This window comes from Pseudophryne corroboree, chromosome 3 (genome assembly GCF_028390025.1).
Source record: "Pseudophryne corroboree isolate aPseCor3 chromosome 3, aPseCor3.hap2, whole genome shotgun sequence".
Classification (NCBI taxonomy): domain Eukaryota; kingdom Metazoa; phylum Chordata; class Amphibia; order Anura; family Myobatrachidae; genus Pseudophryne; species Pseudophryne corroboree.
The window spans coordinates 170,664,443-170,683,741 of record NC_086446.1 but is presented as its reverse complement, the minus strand read 5'-3'; the positions used below and the strand labels follow the sequence as shown (position 1 = coordinate 170,683,741).

At 42.4% G+C, this 19,299-nt stretch overlaps 1 protein-coding gene across 2 annotated transcripts in view; it reads left to right on the top strand.

Annotated features, from left to right (window-relative positions):
• Positions 1-11,855: 11,855 nt before the first annotated feature.
• The window catches only part of TMEM273 (transmembrane protein 273), a 122,251-nt gene continuing 114,807 nt past the window's right edge, over positions 11,856-19,299 (top strand). The window contains exon 1 of one of the 2 annotated variants that reach the window (XM_063963409.1): positions 11,856-12,185. In XM_063963409.1, coding sequence (XP_063819479.1) covers positions 12,134-12,185 — 52 coding nt within the window. In that variant the 5' untranslated portion in view covers positions 11,856-12,133. The remainder of the gene's footprint in view (positions 12,186-19,299) is intronic. The other variant, XM_063963408.1, reaches the window with a different exon arrangement.

The window sequence follows — 19,299 nt, the reverse complement described above, 5'->3', positions numbered from 1 at the left end:
TATACGGGACAAGAATGATTATGACAAAGGCCTAACAAAGAATTGGAGCAGATTCAAGGGACCAGACCATCAACAAAGTATAACGGGAAGATATAAATGGAGAACGGTCCCCAATAGAGGAAGAATATCCAGTAATATGAGTACGGACTGTCCAACAAACACGTATATAAAAACAACCAACAGATTCTCAGCTTTACAAAGAAGGGATTCAACAGGCGACCAGGATTTTTTATCGGTAAGAACGGGAGCACGAACAAAAGATATGGTAAGTAACATGGTGACAGAGGACAGCAAACAAGCATCACCCATGAAGAAAAGGTTTTTAGAAGACGAGGCAAACGGGGCGGTAGGAGGAAGAGAACAGAAGAGAAGGAATCTACATTAGTTGAACCAACAAATAAAGGCTTCTTCAACCTATCCAAACACACACTAACTAAGCCAGAGGTAACACTACTAAGCAGAGGACTATCATTCGCACCTACAAGTGGACACAATAAATTTGAGACCTTCATCGACCTGAATAAATTTATAAGAAAACTTACTCTCAAAAGACATTTCCTAAGGAAAGAAGATGCGATCATAAGCAACTATGCAGACCACTCAAGATCTGGGTTGAAACCAACATACAAGTATTACCCTTTGGAATCGAAGGGTAATAATATCAGCATGTTTTATGAACTGGTAAAGAAAGATTTATGCGACACAGAACTGAAACCGGTAAAGGAAAGGAACATGAAAAACCGTGAATGTGAAGCCTTGAAAAAACTACAGAAGAACAACAACCTGTTTATAAAACAGGCTGACAAAGGGGGTGGATTAGTAATCATGGACCTTGATGCTTATACAAACGAGGCACTAAGACTATTGGGAGATACGAAATCATACACAGTGCTTCAAAGCGACCCAAAAGAAGTCCTGGTGGAAGACCTGAGGACATTACTTGTACAGGGATTAAGAAACAACGTGATAACCAAAGAGGAATACCAGTATCTTATGCAGTCTAATCCAATTACCCCCACTTTTTATTTTCTGCCAAAAATACATAAGTCTTTGAGTAACCCACCTGGCCGTCCAATAGTGGCAGGCATAGGCTCACTAACTGCAAATTTATTGGAATATGTCGATATCTTCCTGAAGAACTATGTGAAAGATCTCCCATCCTTCTTGAAAGATACGACATCAGTGCTCAACCTATTGAAAACAGTACAATGGAAGGATACTTACATTTGGGCAACAGTGGACGTGCAATCCCTGTACACATGCATTGAACACTCTAAAGGCATAGCCGCATGCAGGGAATTTTTAGACAGCGATCCATCATTGACCAGCACTCACAGAAATTTTATATGTGATATTATGTATTTTATCCTGAGCCACAATTATTTTAAATTCTTAAACCAGTTTTATCTACAATGCTGCGGCACAGCGATGGGTACGACATTTGCCCCGAGCTTTGCGGATCTTTTTATGGGATGTTGGGAGAGAAAACAGGTCTACACCCTAAGCGCTTTTAAGGAGAATGTGGTATTTTATAAACGTTACATCGATGATATTTTAATTATCTGGGATGGCACACCGGAAGCTTTTAATGAATTTTTAAGGACTTTGGGAGACAACGATTTGAACCTTGCCTTCACCTCAACAACCAATGATAGATCCGTTGAATACTTGGATCTAATTCTAACTGGGGAAAATGGAAGAGTTACCACCAAGAACTTCATTAAGAAAGTAGATATGAACAGTTATCTACACTACCAAAGCAATCATCTAGAAAGGTGGAAGAATAACATCCCGGCCTCCCAGTTCTCAAGAATCAAACGAAACTGCACCAGTACGAAAGACTGTGAAGATCAATTGGAGATATACAGGAAGAGATTCGAAGAGAAGAGTTACCCGAAGCCACTGTTAGATGAAGCACTGGAGAAAACAAGAGGTTTGGATAGGGAAAAGCTACTAACATATAAAACCAAGGAAGAAACGAAGGAAAGAATCGCCTTCATTACTACATTTAGTCAACATGAAAAAGTGATTAGAGACTCCCTAAAATCCCATTGGGGAATTCTTCTAATGGACCCAGTGCTCAAAGAAATCTTACCGCTGAAACCAGAACTAATTTTTAAAAAATCTAAAAACCTTAAAGACCTCCTTGCACCCAGCATGCTGAGGGAAAAATCCACTCGCAACACCCCTATGTTGAAATGCAAGGGGTCGTATAAATGTGGGAAGTGCAATATATGTAAATACCTGCATCGGAACAGGAAAACTTTTAGCGATACAGAGGACAAGAATGAATACACTATAAAGGACTTTATGAACTGTAACACATCATCTGTGATTTACCTCTTGGAGTGCACCTGCAAAATGAAGTATGTAGGAAAGACAAAAAGACCCCTTAAAATCCGGATCCAAGAACATATAAGAAATATAAAGAATAAGGTGGTCAGCCATGCAGTCTCTCGACATTTCGCATGTAAACATAACTCCGACCCAGAGGACCTTACTTTTAAGGCGATCGAACACGTTTGCTTGGGCGAGAGAGGAGGAGACCTCGGGAACAAATTGTCCAGACGGGAAATGTACTGGATTTTCCAGTTGCAGACTCTACATCCAGCTGGCCTGAATGAGGGATACGAGATTGCACCGTTCTTATGAGGTGCAGTATCCCGGAAAGACTCTATTTTCTCTTCCCCTTTTTCTCCTTCCTTTTCTTCACTTCACGATCTAAATACAGCTCACCAGATATTTTAAGTATTAAAAATAAAGCGATAAATCACGTGGTAGTATGATGTCTTATTTCGCATACAGTCAAACCACACTGGTACGCCCAATCTCGTCCGATCTTGGAAGCTAAGCAGTGTTTGGGCCCGATCAGAACCAGGGAAGGGGATTACCTGGGAAGATTGGGTACTGTAATATCAAATAAATGATGTCAGTTCAATACCAACTAAATATGTACACCTTTAAAAATTAACACCGTTAACCACAAGAAACCCTGCACTCCACACACTTTTTCTTAATAATTTAATCCGCACTCGCCTCTGTCACCTTTAAATACGAATTACCCCTCCTCTTCCCCCCCCTTTTTTTCAAAACTCACTCTTTTTTTAAAAAAACTCCCTTTTTTTAAAAACTCACTGTTATTTATTCATATTTATATATTGCACTTTGCACTGGGTATACTGAGGTCAGATGACACAGTGTTTATATATTTATATATATTTATTATACTTAATACCGCTCCAGCACTTTATTTATTTATTTATTTATTTATATATTCTTATTACTGATGATCATACATATATATAAAACATAAGAAATATATGCAAAGTCTTGAATGTTCTGCAAAAATCCGTTGCCTGGAGATTACCATCTATTTTCTTTTTATTTATGGTTCCGTTGCCATGGACACGGAAGCAACAGGAAAATAACTGGACACGAAAGGAACTTCTATAAAATGGCCGCCAGACTATACAAATCTAATAGACTAAATCCCAGCAAAGATGGCCGCCGCCGCACAGGTCCTGAGAGACAGAACCTTCATGTACACTGTGACGCCCGCCGGGGACACGAATACAGAAAACAACCTGACAGCCGGGAGACGCCGCGGGCGCATGCGCAATCGCGGACCGGAAGTGGGGCGGAAGTGACGAAGCCGCGGCACCCGTAACCGGAAGTGTGGCGGAAATGCCACTAATATATCGTTTTTTACTGTTTCCATGGACTTTTGAGTATTATACACCCGTTCTTTGCACTCTACAACCACTGACTCTGCTCTGACTATCTATGTTATATGATTGTATCACACTAAAAGTAATTTAAAAAAACCTACAATATTTAATTGCATCATGTGACGATCTGTGATGTCACAACCCCTTTACCATCTACTCTGGCTATAAATAGACAGGAAAGCTCATTATATCCCTACCCTTTGAAGAAGTCTGATGAGACGAAACGCGTTGGATTTCCTGCACTAATCCCTTGCTGTTTTTGAGTTAAGTTAAACTCCTTATCCTTTTAATACTTGGTCCTGACTTTTATGTTTGTATGTTTTTATGCTTTTTATGTTTTTTTCAAAAAAACTTGTTTTACTCTCATATATATTAAAAAACCTTTTTTATAAATTTTATACATGTATATATTTTTTGGCTTTTAAATTTACCATTTTTTAGCAACACTGAGCGCCGAACCCTATCTCTCCATTTTTCCATACGCCCAGCAGTGCGATACCGGCACTGCATACTTAGGGCCCGGCAGACACCTTTAATGAGGTTATGTGTGTTTTATTATGGTAATGTTTAAACAATTATAATCTTATTTTAGATTATTTTACTGAGATCATACTTCACAAGTGGCGCTATACCTCCCCCCTTGTTTCTCTCTCTCTCTCTCTCTCTATATATATATATATATATATATATACAGAGGCAGAACTCTGGGAGGCAACGGAGTCATCTGCCGCCGGGCTCCTGCTCTGAAGGGGGGCACCTCTCCACCCATTCTGTGACACCATTGAATTAAGTTATTCGTTAGCTGCCGCTGTCTTTTCAGTGCCTGACTTCCTCACTGGTCCCTGCACCTTACAAATCACACCCTCTTTATTATACTGAATATACACATTTTACAAGTGTCACACCCAGGATTAGAAACCACACCCTATTACACTGGAAGCAGACACCTTACTGATGAAGCTGTTTGCTCCTGTATAGGAAATATTAGAATTTTAACTATATGAAGATACTTCTCTGACAATTACACGTAACTTCTACTTCATATAGTTAGAATTCTCATAACTCCATCAGTAAAGTGTTAGTGTAACAGGTCATGGGTTCTAATCCTGGGTATGACTGCTAAGAAATGTGTGATTTAAAATAAAAGATAATTAAATGTATAAATACAGTATATACATTTTTTTCAGAACACACACACACACACACACACACACACACACACACACACACATACACACACACACATACATACATACATACATACATACATACATACATACATATATTTATCTCAATATAGGAAATAGGGGGGCACCAATATTTATCTTGCCCCCGGGCAACTGGGACGAACTTACGCCACTGTATATATATATATATATATATATATATATATATATATACACTGCTCAAAAAAATAAGGGGAACACTAAAATAACACATCCTAGATCCGAATGAATGAAATATTCTTATTAAATACTTTGTTCTTTACATAGTTGAATATGCTGACAACAAAATCACTCAAAAATTATCAATGGAAATCAAATTTATTAACCCATGGAGGTCTGGATTTGGAGTCACACTCAAAATTAAAGTGGAAAAACACACTACAGGCTGATCCAACTTTGATGTAATGTCCTTAAAACAAGTCAAAATGAGGCTCAGTAGTGTGTGTGGCCTCCACGTGCCTGTTTGACCTCCCTACAACGCCTGGGCATGCTCCTGATGAGGTGGCGGATGGTCTCCTGAGGGATCTCCTTCCAGACCTGTACTAAAGCATCCGCCAACTCCTGGACAGTCTGTGGTGCAACGTGGCGTTGGTGGATTGAGCGAGACATGATGTCCCAGATGTGCTCAATTGGATTCAGGTCTGGGGAACGGGCGGGCCAGTCCATAGCATCAATGCCTTCGTCTTGCAGGAACTGCTGACACACTCCAGCCACATGAGGTCTAGCATTGTCTTGCATTAGTAGGAACCCAGGGCCAACCGCACCAGCATATGGTGTCACAAGGGGTCTGAGGATCTCATCTCGGTACCTAATGGCAGTCAGGCTACCTCTGGCGAGCACATGGAGGGCTGTGTGGCCCCCCAAAGAAATGCCACCCCACACCATTACTGACCCACTGCCAAACCGGTCATGCTGGAGGATGTTGCAGGCAGCAGAACGTTCTCCTTGGCGTCTCCTGACTCTGTCACGTCTGTCACATGTGCTCAGTGAGAACCTGCTTTCATCTGTGAAGAGCACAGGGTGCCAGTGGCGAATTTGTCAATCTTGGTGTTCTCTGGCAAATGCCAAACGTCCTGCACGGTGTTGGGCTGTAAGCACAACCCCCACCTGTGGACGTCGGGCCCTCATACCACCCTCATGGAGTCTGTTTCTGATCGTTTGAGTAGACACATGCACATTTGTGGCTTGCTGGAGGTCATTTTGCAGGGCTCTGGCAGTGCTCCTCCTGTTCCTCCTTGCACAAAGGCGGAGGTAGCGGTCCTGCTGCTGGGTTGTTGCCCTCCTACAGCCTCCTCCACATCTCCTGGTGTACTGGCCTGTCTCCTGGTAGCGCCTCCATGCTCTGGACACTACGCTGACAGACACAGCAAACCTTGCCACAGCTCGCATTGATGTGCCATTCTGGATGAGCTGCACTACCTGAGCCACTTGTGTGGGTTGTAGACTCCGTCTCATGCTACCACTAGAGTGAAAGCACCGCCAGCTTTCAAAAGTGACCAAAACATCAGCCAGAAAGCATAGTAGCTGAGAAGTGGTCTGTGGTCACCACCTGCAGAACAACTCCTTTATTGGGGGTGTCTTGCTAATTGCCTATAATTTCCACCTGTTGTCTATGCCATTTGCACAACAGCATGTGACATTGATTGTCAATCAGTGTTGCTTCCTAAGTGGACAGTTTGATTTCACAGAAGTGTGATTGACTTGGAGTTACATTGTGTTGTTTAAGTGTTCCCTTTATTTTTTGAGCAGGGTATATATATATATATATATATATATATAATCTATAGGCACCAATATTTATCTTGCCTCCGGGCAACTGGGATAAACTTACGCCACTGGATACATGGCAACTGTATACAAATGTACCAAAAACAATGGTAATATGGGTTGGGTATGAAATCCCTGTAGTCAGAATCCTGAGGCTGAGAATGCCAATGACTTTGGGGTAAGGAATTTAGCATTATCCCTAACCGTCCATAACCCACCCCATCCATAGCCTAACCCTCACTGTCTCCTCCCTCAGCCTAAACCTAACCCCCCCCCCCCACACACACACACACCTCTCGCAGCCTAACCTTAACCCTACCCCTAGTGCTTAATGCTAACCCAAACCCTCATACTGACCTTTTCGGATCTGTTGTCATTGTCAGCGTTGGGATTTTGACTGTCGAGATCCCAACTGCTGGGATCCTGACCACATCCCGGTAATACACTATGCTGCAAAAGACTGTTTTTTCTTCTCTTTGTTGATCAAGTTCAAGAGACAATGCAGCTTGGACATGTGAATTGAAAACCTTAATATATTTGATCAGAATATTTCAATAGGTCAGAATCAGTTTATCTGTCAGTAGAAGGTCAGAGATAGATAGAGGTACATGTGATAATGATGTTAATTTCATTGGTCTTCCATTAATATTTCATACAGTATGGGCTAAAGCTAGTTTTTCTGTTGATGATAGGGCTTTTGCTTAAGATTGCAAATTTGAGTGCATTAAGCCACTCAAGACCAGCTTGTGCATACATTTCAGGGATCAGTCACTGCTTTACAGAGTAGAACAGCGCGTGATCAAAGGCTCCCCCAACTACCCCCCTGCCCACGGAACATTACAGACCGTGGGTGGGACAGCAGGACAGTGTCGAATGGTGGGACTGCCCCACTGGACTTTTCCAGCAGGAAGGTATGTATGTGTGCTCACATGCTTTACAATATTAAGGGAGATATATCAAACTATTGCCATTATGCTGTAAAGGAAATCAAACCAGTTCACAATAACATGGGAGAAATAGCAGGTGGGCTTTAAAAGTAACCATGGACTAGAGCTAAATATTTTAACAAAATTTGAAATGTGCCTAATGGTAAACGGTCAATATATGGGGTCAAATGTAATAGGTCATGAATTGCGGGAGCAGCTCAATTCCAGCACGATACTCATTCAATTTAAAGCAGGTTGACTTTTCCTTTAACCATTTAACTTGCATGGTCGCATGAGATTCAGCCAGGAATGGACTGGGACTGTATAACAGCCCTGGCACATTATAGTGTGCACGCACGAAAAGGGAACACAGGGGGGTAGAACTGGCCTTGTGGCATGCCCCATCTCTCTGCAGAGTGCTAGGAGGCAGGGCTGCTCGGCCAGCTCCTGTTTATGGGAGCCAGGCAGCCATGCAGAGTGCCAGTGGTCTGAGCTACTCAGCCAGCTCCGTTCTCTCTGCATGGGCGGACTGGTCCATCAGGCTTTCGGAGTAGAATGGAGAATAGAAATGTGCCAATGGAAAGAAAAAAGTTGAAGGGCTAGAGGTAGGCATGCAGTGGGAGAGAGGGTTGCTTTTGGCAGGGAATAGTTGTGAGGGGCAGGTTGTATGGTGAGATGATTAGATAATTGCAGAGACATTGGGGGTCATTCCGAGTTGTTCGCTCGTTATTTTTGTGTCGCAACGGAGCAAATAGTCGCTAATGCGCATGCGCAATGTCCGCAGTGCGACTGCGCCAAGTAAATTTGCTATGCAGTTAGGAATTTTACTCACAGCATTACGAGGTTTTTTCTTCGTTCTGGTGATCGTAATGTGATTGACAGGAAGTGGGTGTTTCTGGGCGGAAACTGGCCGTTTTATGGGAGTGTGTGAAAAAACGCTATCGTTTCTGGGAAAAACGCGGGAGTGGCTGGAGAAATGGAGGAGTGTCTGGGCGAACGCTGGGTGTGTTTGTGACGTCAAACCAGGAACGACAAGCACTGAACTGATCGCAGATGCCGAGTAAGTCTGGAGCTACTCAGAAACTGCTAAGAAGTGTCTATTCGCAATTCTGCTAATCTTTCGTTCGCAATTTTAATATGCTAAGATTCACTCCCAGTAGGCGGCGGCTTAGCGTGTGCAAAACTGCTAAAATCAGCTTGCGAGCGAACAACTCGGAATGACCCCCATTGTCTTAGGGTTACTGGAGAGAAAGTGTAGTGAGGAGTATAGGAGAAAGTTGTTGGATACATGTATATGTGTAAGGGATTTGTCAAAAAGTGCTGATTTTGAATTTGAAGTTGGTGGATAGTATTTCAAAGAGGGATGTAAGGACACTTCTGTATAACACTGTCTGAGTTTTAGGCAAGCATTTATTAAAAAAGTTAAAATCATAGTTAAAATGAGGATATTGGGCCTGATTCTGAAATGGATGCATGCGTGATCACTATTCTGTATGCCAATGGCATGCTACTTACTTTCATATGTCAACATAAGAATCCGCGGATGTATACAAAAATCTGTGCCTGCAGATGCAACCGTCATCAGTAATCCCATTCTAGGTGCAAAAGAACCATCAGAAGGTGATGCTATATATTTGTCTAAGCACTGTAATTTTGCTTGCTTGCATTTTCGTGGGAGTGCCTATGACACGTCCACGTAATTGGGCTGCTACTTACGAATGCATTGTGGCCAGCTACAAATAAACATTTAATGGAAAGTGTGGCTGTCAACAGACAGCGCAATCCATTTGCAGTACTGAACTCTGTCAGTTAGTGTACAATAAGTCTTTTCTGGCACATGAGCAATCACCATTTTTTTACTTTCATGTATGCACACTGGACCTAGTTCAGATGTGATTGGAGGTGCTTTCTTTGAAAGCAGCATCAGAGCCAGAGATAGTATCAGAGCCAGATTTATATACACACAAATATGAACCTGATGGTTCATGCGGGCATTATACAAAGGTTCAACATTATATACTGTGTTACCCTAAATATAACCCTAGCCCAAGTTAGAGGTTATAATTATAAATATATTTTCATGTATTTTTCTAATAATTTTTATAGTCAATACTTTGAAGTACCCTGGAGTATGACTGCTGAGGCTCCGTCCGCACGTCACTGGCCATGCAAGCGGCCACTGCAGTACCTACATAGAGGCCAGGAATTGCAGTGGCACTACCCCGAAACATGGGCGACACGCTTCCGTTTGGGGTAAAAGTGGCCGTTGCTGCCCGCCCCCCCAAAAAAATGGCAGCAGACTATTAGTCACTGACAGTCCCATACTGCTCATGCCAGTGCCGTAACTATACATTTTGGTGCCCTGTGCAAAAATTGGGAAATTGTGCCCTCCCTCCTCCCCCCCATATGCAAACTTGGGACAGGTGTGTGGCATCATGGGGAAGGGGTGTGGCTACAAAAGAGTGCCAATTTACATTGCACCGTGCCGTAGTGTCCTGGGATACAGTGCAGTTCATAGGACTACAAAGGGGCAAACTGGAAGAGGGGAGGTAACATTAACAAAGCATAAAGAACAGAATGAATAGAGGGGAAGAAAAGGAGAGGGAAGACTGAAAAGGGGGGTGGTAAGTTGGGAGCATGAGGCGTCAAGAAGGGGAGTGTTTTTTTGGGTATGAGTGTAAAAAAATGTGTATTGGATAGGTGTGTAAATTATAGTGTAAATCATTTACACGGGATCCGGTCTGAAGATCGACAGTATCTAGGTCGACAATGTTTAGGTCGACCACTATAGGTCGACAGTCACTAGGTCGACATGGAAGGAAGGTCGACAGGGTTTCTAGGTCGACATGTGCTAGGTCGACAGGTCTAAAGGTCGACATGAGTTTTTCACATTTTTTTGCTTTTTTTAATTTTTTCATACTTAACGATCCACGTGGACTACAATTGGAACGGTAAAGTGTGCCGAGCGAAGCGGTAGTGGAGAGAAGGCACCATGCCCGAAGCATGGCGAGCGAAGCGAGCCATGCGAGGGGACGCGGTGCACTAATTTGGGATCCCGGTCACTCTACGAAGAAAACGACACCTAAAAAAAAAAAAAACCTCATGTCGACCTTTAGACCTGTCGACCTAGCACATGTCGACCTAGAAACCCTGTCGACCTTCCATCCATGTCGACCTAGTGACTGTCGACCTATAGTGGTCGACCTAAACATTGTCGACCTAGATACTGTCGATTTGATGAACCACACCCCATTTACACCCATATCCAATACACATAAATTTTCATACTCTGTATCATCCTCATGTCTCCTACCTACCTAGAAGACGGGCACAGCTAGCAGCAGTGGCAGTGGGGCAGCTGGGCTGGTACATTAAAGAACAGCAGTGTGGCCTTGTGGGTACTGCTGGACAGTTCTCTGCCCACAGAACATATGCACTGTGTGAAAGGCACCATCCACACACCCCTAGTTACAGCCCTGGCTCATGCACAGTATAGGTCTGGCGCATGTGCAAAGTACCAAACATCACTCCTTTATGCTACGTGCTGCACCTCCAACCACATTTGAATCAGACTCATTATTATGAAATATCCATCCATATCTGTGGTACATCTGACTCAGAATCAGGCCAAATGTCTGCCAATTATACAGTTAAGAGGTTATAAGATTAGAAGTTTAGAATTCTAAAAAGATAAAACAAAGTTTTATATTGTTGCTGTTTTAAAGAAAATTTAATTAAAATTCCCAGATTGCATGTTTCCAATAAACCTTTCGGAATGTTACCCTTTACTTCACTTGATAAATATTTTCTCTAAATCAGTTTCTAAATAAGGGTGCAATGTGCGTGGCAATAGCACATTGCAACCTTCACGGGTAATAGGATTGACACCATTGTCATACAGTACCAGGTGACACACTGAGAAGAATTTGTCAGGAATAAAACAATCCTAAAAACTAAGCTAGTATGTGTTCCTGTGTAGCTAAGTAAAGAAGCATGACACAGTTCTCTCATGGGGTAGATCCTATTTTTGCTCTGGTAAAGAATTCTGTGATGGAAAAATTGGTGCACAGTGTTTGATGTTTAGAGTTTTGTTTTTACTTCGTGCTTTGTTAAGCAACATACTTTAATTCAGCTTCTGAATTTTTTGTAAAAAAGAAGGAAAATAGCAGCATAGCAAAAGCTGTTACATTCTATTAGTAAAAGGTGAATATACGGTTAATATTGGGTAGGACATGGACTTTTGCCAGAGTGTGTCAGTTATAGAGAAAGCAAGTGCAGTGTTTATACAGCACTGATGCAGCACATAATGAATAAAACCAGCATTGCAGACTATATCAACAAATATCAATGAAGAGGAAGTTGTGGTTAACACAAGAAAGAGTCTCCGTTTCACAACAAAACAGTGTTTTAGGCGTTGTCATCGTTTTTCTCAGCACTTTTTCTGTGTCATCCATACTGCACTGCTCTCAATGCAAACATCATTATCATGGGCAAACATGACTCCTGGAAACCACTGGCCATCACCGTGATGTTTCTGAGTGAGTGAATATGTTGTGAATTAGATATTAATATATACTTTATCTGTACTGATTTGGTAGTTTTCTTAGATATGGGGAATAAAAAACAACGTTAAAACTTGTTAACGTCACTTCACTACGTTACTGTATTTCTGCCTGAACTGCAGTGTCATCAGTTACACAGTGACCTGCAGATACTAATTGTTAACATAGTTATTTGACCTAAAATCATCCCTTGTGTTCTTTCTGTCAGACGGAATTGCCATTTAAATAATTTTTGAAATGTCAAAACTTTTCTTTAACACTGTTTTTGTTCCCTCAAGACTGGGGATTTCAAATAATACTGTATAGACTTCTTGCAGTGTGTCATTAATTCTGATCCTGGTAATGTAATGTGACATTTACTAAAAAGAGATGGATGTCTCAGCCTTACAGCAGATTTCAAAACTTGCTTTTTACATACAGTATGTTCACTTTGAAACATTATAATTAATATACAGAAAAGAAATGTAATGTCAAGTAGAATATGTGAAATATTATTACCTTTAATACATTGTCTATTCACTTTCTGGAAATCTTTGTATAATCTGGGCATTCTGACGTCACATTCTAGCTGGTCTTCTTTTCAATGGTAGCAGTGTGTTCTAACCACACATTCTGCTGTGAGTAGCAGCACCATGTCATTTACATGAGTAGAGACCTGGCACCACAGCTTAGGGATGGCCATTGACTTTCAATGTCTACAAACCAACAATGTTCACCGACTGATGGCTTATGGTTCTATCAATGTTGGTGGAGATTCCCGCCACTGATGATAGCCATGGGCCAGATGGTTTTCTTTTCTCAAAAACCGGGAAAAAGTAGAAATACTGGTCAATCAGCAGCCCAGTCCTGCCCCTGGGTCTGAATCACATACAGTGAGTGTGCGGGGATGGATAGCCTGCATCGTTCTCTCCACTATAGCTGATTTGACAGGCTCAACTGCCAGTCAGCAGCCCAGCCTTGCCCCCGACTGCTCAAAAAAACTTGTGCCGCTCATTATGTCTATAACCACAGCACAGAATGACTTTCTTCTGTGCGAACACACTATCCTTCGATAGGTAAAACCATTGATGGTCCAGTACCACCAGTGACTTGCGGTGAAGTAAGGCAGAGCCATTTCTGTCATACTCTGGTATATGCCAAAGGTTTGACCATATCAAGTATATGAAAAATACAAAGAATATGTTATCAATATCTTCTGTGTATTATTCTAATCATTTTTATAGTCAAAGCTCTGGAGTAAAAGGTCTATGCCTCACCTGCCTATCTTATCCGCAGTGCAGGGAGAGTCTCTGGGGGCATACCAGCCCAGTATCTCCGGGAGTGCTGGGCATGTACCCACAACGATACAAATGGGGGAGTATCACAATTATAATGTGGTAGGTATGGGGAAGAGATGTATGTTGACAGGGCTGTCAAGACTTGTGGCAGGTCAAGGTGCTGGGAGATGGCGTAGCCATATGAGGGGGCATGGCTGCACTCACTATCTAATAGACAGGAAAAAACAGACACCCAACGAACTTTTCAAACAATTGAATTCCACCCATTGAGTAAAGAGCTTTTGTGCTGGGGGATGTGGTCACAACATTGAAGGGGGGCATGGTTACACATTCCCTGCTCTCCCAGGCCCATGCAGAGAGCTGGGCACAAGTCATTTGTACTCAGTTTTAGTAAATACTTTCTATGGTAATACAAGTTTTTTATATTAGTTTTGGTAAAATACAGGCAGCCATTTTCAAGTTTGACAGGGTGGAGCTGCAGAAGACAAACATTTTGCAAGAAAAATCAACAGCTGCATTTAATATGGATGTATGGGTTAAAGTCAGGTTAAGGGAAGGCATATAAGAAGGGAATACCAATAGTCATTGTGGGATATTATTTATAAGTGCATAAATTAAAGATTTTCCACTGTTTTGTGTGACATATGTGGTTGGAAGCAGAGAACAAATAATAGTTTGGACAGCAAGCTTGAAGGATAGTATGTTATCAGCAGACACAGAGAAGTCATGTATAGTAATTAGCTTCTGTTGATTGGTGCGTATATTGGTGGGTATATTATTGCTTAGTTTTTGAAAGATTGAGCTTGAGATGGTGAGGTTCTGTCACCCAAGATGAACTGCAGAAAGACCTTCAGCAATGGGAGTTTAACACAGATGGCAAGAGATCCAGAATTAATAGATACATTTTTTTTACCTTGTAGTAACACACTCCACACACACACATATTGCTCTAGTGCCGATATCTTCCCCATCCCTTCCTTGCAAAACATGGGAGAAATGGGAATGTTAGGTAAGCGGCTGCCGTAGGGAGCGTTTCTAGAAAAAAATGGGGCGTATTACATATGGTTGGCACTGGAACATAAAGTATACGATAGGCTTTGAGCTATATGTTGAGCTCACAGGCATATAAGAGGGCAAGGATATATTGTATACTGGTGTAGAGACTGTATGGAATGCAGAACTGGTGGGGCTGGTCCGAGAACAGAGAGCCTTCACCATTCACTTTGGCATCTCGGCCGCCTGTCACTTAGCAACTGGGAAGCTGGTTTCTACACTGTTATAGTTACATGACATAATCATTAATTACTTGGCTATACACTCCAGTGTGGGTGTGGTAATGGAGTCTTCAGCATTTATAAAGCAAGAGGGTATTAGTTTACTGGAGTGTAACAGTTTCTGCTTCTATGGTCTCTACATGTATTCCCTGTATTTGGTTCTGTATACAGGTTGAGTCTCCCATATCTGAAATACTTGGGACCAGAACTATTATGGATTTCAGATTTTTCTGTATTTTATAATAAATGCATACTATAATGAGATATCTTAGTGATGGGACCCAAGTCTAAACACTAAATGCATTTGTTTTATATATACCCTATTCACACAGCCTGAAGGTAATTTTGTAAAATTAAAAAAAAAATCAGAAAGCAAACATGTCACATTCAAAAAATTTGGATTTTGGATATGATAAGGAGAGGGCTGCCTAGGCACGAAATCTATATAAGAGGCTTGAATTTTTGTGATTGTTTGAAGTTGTAAGCTGTTGCTAGGCAGATCAAGGTTTGTAGAGAGTTGTAATTGGTTAGGGCCAGCCTATCACTGAGTATAGGGGCGGTGATGTTAGTGTATGTAAGGAGAAGCTTAACAGGATCCTTCCTCCTGTCGGTTTGGAAGCCCATCCACCCACCCACCCACCCACCCACCCTATTGGCTCTTTAATTTGGCTCTTTTCAGTTTGGCTTACTAATATCGTTTGTTTCAGAATTAGTGGGCGGGAAGGAGCTACTGGCCAGCAGTCACGTGTAGCATATGTGGTGTTGTGGGGCACTTACCCCTTTTGAAGGATGGCGAGTGTGTCATGCCCTTGTGGGTGGACGATGGACGCTATAGTAAGGGGTGGTGAGACCTTCACAACACAGCTTATGCTGATAATTATATATATATTGATAGATATATATATATATATATATCTATCTAACAAACACTTAACTCCGTCACTCCAGACGTCCCTTCGGACCAGCTTGCTGAGGTGCCTTCCCCCGGGGGGTCACCCCAATGCACAAACAGGAATAACGAGGCGGCACTCAGAGACTTGCAAAAAACATCAAACGTGTATTAAGTGCTGTCTTAATGACAGCACTTAATACACGTTTGATGTTTTTTGCAAGTCTCTGAGTGCCGCCTCGTTATTCCTGTTTTTATATATATATATATATATATATATATTAGAAATGTGCGGCTGGCACTTTTCATGTTTTGTGTTTTGGTTTTGGTTCTAATTCCACTTTCGTGTTTTGGTTTTGGCTTGGTTTTGCCAAAACCACCCTTTTGTGTTTTGGTTTTGGATCTGGATGATTTTTGAAAAAAACATAAAAATGGCTAAAATTACAGAATTTGGGGGTAATTTTGATCCCACATTATTATGAACCTCAATAACATTCATCTCCACAAATTTCCAGTCTATTCTGACTCCTCACAGCTCACAATATTTTTTTTAGGCCAAAAGGTTGCACCGAGGTTGCTGGATGACTAAGCTAAGCGACACAAGTGGACAACACAAACACCTGGCTCATCTAGAAGTGGTACTGCAGTGTCAGACAGGAGGGCAGATATAAAAAAAAAAGGCCCCCAAACAGCACCTCATGCAAAGATGTAGAAGAGGTGCAATGAGATAGCTGTATGACTAAGCCAAGCGACACAAACAATTGGCCCATCTAGGAGTGGCGCTGCAGTGGCAGACAGGAGGACAGATATAAAAAAGGCCCCAAACAGCACCTCATGTAAAGATGTAGAAGAGGTGTAATGAGATAGCTGTATGACTAAGCTAAGCGACACAACCAACCTGGCCCATCTAGTAGTGTCACGCAGTGGCTGAATGTCAAAAGTGGGCCGCAATTGTTCGGTCCACTGACAGCATCTCTTGCATGCCCCTGTCATTTTTCAAAAATTCTGCAATTGGTGGACTTATACGGCAGTACCCCATGACTAATACAGCAGTACCCCTGGACTCATACGGCAGTGTCAGACAGGATGGCACTTTTCAAAAACTAGGCACCAAACAGCACCTCATGCAAAGATGTCGAAGAGGTGTAATGAGGTAGCTGAATGACTAAGCCAAGTGACACAAATGATTCTCACTGGAATTATATGTCCAAATCACTGGAATTATACATCCAAATCACTGGAATTATACATCCAAATCACTGGAATGAAATGGCAAAATCACTGGAATTATACGTCCAAATCACTGGAATTATACTGCAAAATCACTGGAATTATATGTCCAAATCACTAGAATTATACGTCCAAATCATTGGAATTATACGTCCAAATCACTGGAATTAAACGGCAAAATCACTGGAATTAAATGGCAATATCACTGGAATTATACGTCTAAATCACTGGAATTATACGTCTAAATCACTGGAATTATACGGCAAAATCACTGGAATTAAATGGCAGTACCATTGGACATATACGGAAGTGTCAGACAGGATGGCACTTTAAAAAAATAGTCCACAAACAGCACATGATGCAAAGATAAATAAAAAAAAGAGGTGCAAGATGGAATTGTCCTTGGGACCTCCCACCCACCCTTATGTTGTATAAACAGGACATGCACACTTTAAAAAACCAATCATTTTAGCGACAGGGTCTGCCACACGACTGTGGCTGAAATGACTGGTTTGTTTGTTTGGGCCCCCACCAAAAAAGAAGCAATCAATCTCTCCTTGCACAAAATGGCTCTACAGAGGCAAGATGTCGACCTCGTCCTCATCCTCCGATTCCTCACCCCTTTCACTGTGTAAATCCCTCTCCTCACAAAGTATTAATTTGTCCTAACTGGAATCCACCATCACAGGTTCCTGTGTACTTTCCGGAGACAATTGCTGGTCAAGGTCTTCCTGGAGGAATTTATAATTAATTTTGATGAACATCATCTTCTCCACATTTTGTGGAAGTAACCTCCTACGTCAATCGCTGACAAGGTTACCGGCTGCACTAAACACTCTTTTGGAGAACACACTGGAGGGGGGGGGGGGGGGGGGCAATTTAGGTAAAATAAAGCCAGTTTGTGCAAGGGCATCCAAATTGCCTCTTTTTCCTGCCAGTATACATACGGACTGTCTGACATGCCTACTTGGATGCTGTCACTCATATAATCCTCCACCATTCTTTCAATGGTGACAGAATCATATGCAGTGACAGTAATCGTTGGCAGGTCCTTCAGTCCGGACCATATTTCAGCTTTCGCTCCTGACTGCCCTGCATCACCGCCAGCGGGTGGGCAAGGAAATCTTATCCTTTTACTTGCAGCCCCAGTGGGGGTAGAAATTAAAGGAGGAGCTGTTGTCCTGTCACGTTCCGCTTGAGTTGACAATTTACTCACCAACAGGTCTTTGCACCTCTGCATACTTGTGTCTGTTGGAAAGAGAGATACAACGTAGGCTTTAAACCTAGGATCGAGCACAGTGGCCAAAATGTAGTGCTTTGATTTCAACAGATTGACAACCCTTGAATCCTGGCAAAGTGAATGAAGGGCTCCATCCACAAGTCCCACATACTTAGCGGAATCGATCCGTTTTAGCTCCTCCTTTCATTTCTCAAGCTGTTTCTGCAAAAGCCTGATCAGGGGAATGACATGACTCGAGATGGCAGTGTCTGAACTGACTTCACGTGTGGCAAGTTCAAAGGGTTGGAGAACCTTGCACAAGACGGAAATCATTCTCCACTGTGCTTGAGTCAGGTGCATTCCCCCTCCTTTGCCTATATTGTAGGTGGATGTATAGGCTTTAATGGCCTTTTGCTGCTCCTCCATCCTCTGAAGCATATAGAGTGTTGAATTCCACCTCGTTACCACCTCTTGCTTCAGTTGATGGCGGGGCAGGTTCAGGAGTGTTTGCTGGCGCTCCAGTCTTCGGCACGCAGTGGCAGAATGTCGAAAGTGGCCCGCAATTTTTCGGGCCACCGACAGCATCTCCTGTACACCCCTGTCATTTTTCCAAAATTTCTGCACCACCAAATTAATTGTATGGCAAAACATGGGACGTGCTGGAATTTGCCCAGTTGTAATGCATGCACAGTATTGGTGGCGTTGTCCGATATCACAAATCCCCAGGAGAGTCTAAGTGGTGTAAGCCAATGCGTGATGATGTCCCTCAGTTTCCGTAAGAGGTTGTCAGCGGTGTGCCTCTTACGGAAAGCGGTGATACACAGTGTAGCCTGCCTAGAAACGAGTTTGGATTTGCGACATGCTGCTACTGGTGCCGCTGCTGCTGTTGTTGCTGCGGGAGGCAATACATCTACCCAGTGGGCTGTCACAGTAGTATAGTCCTTAGTCTGCCCTGTTCTGCTTGTCCACATGTCCGTGGTTAAGTGGACACTGGATACAACCACATTTTTTAGGACACTGGTGACACTTTTTCTGACGTCTCTGTACATTCTCTGTATCACCTGCCTAGTGAAGTGGAACCTAGATGGGATTTGGTACCGGGGACACAATACCTCTATCGATTGTCTAAATCCCACTGCACTAATGGCAGATACTGGACGCACGTCTAACACCAACATAAGTGTCAAGGCCTCAGTAATCC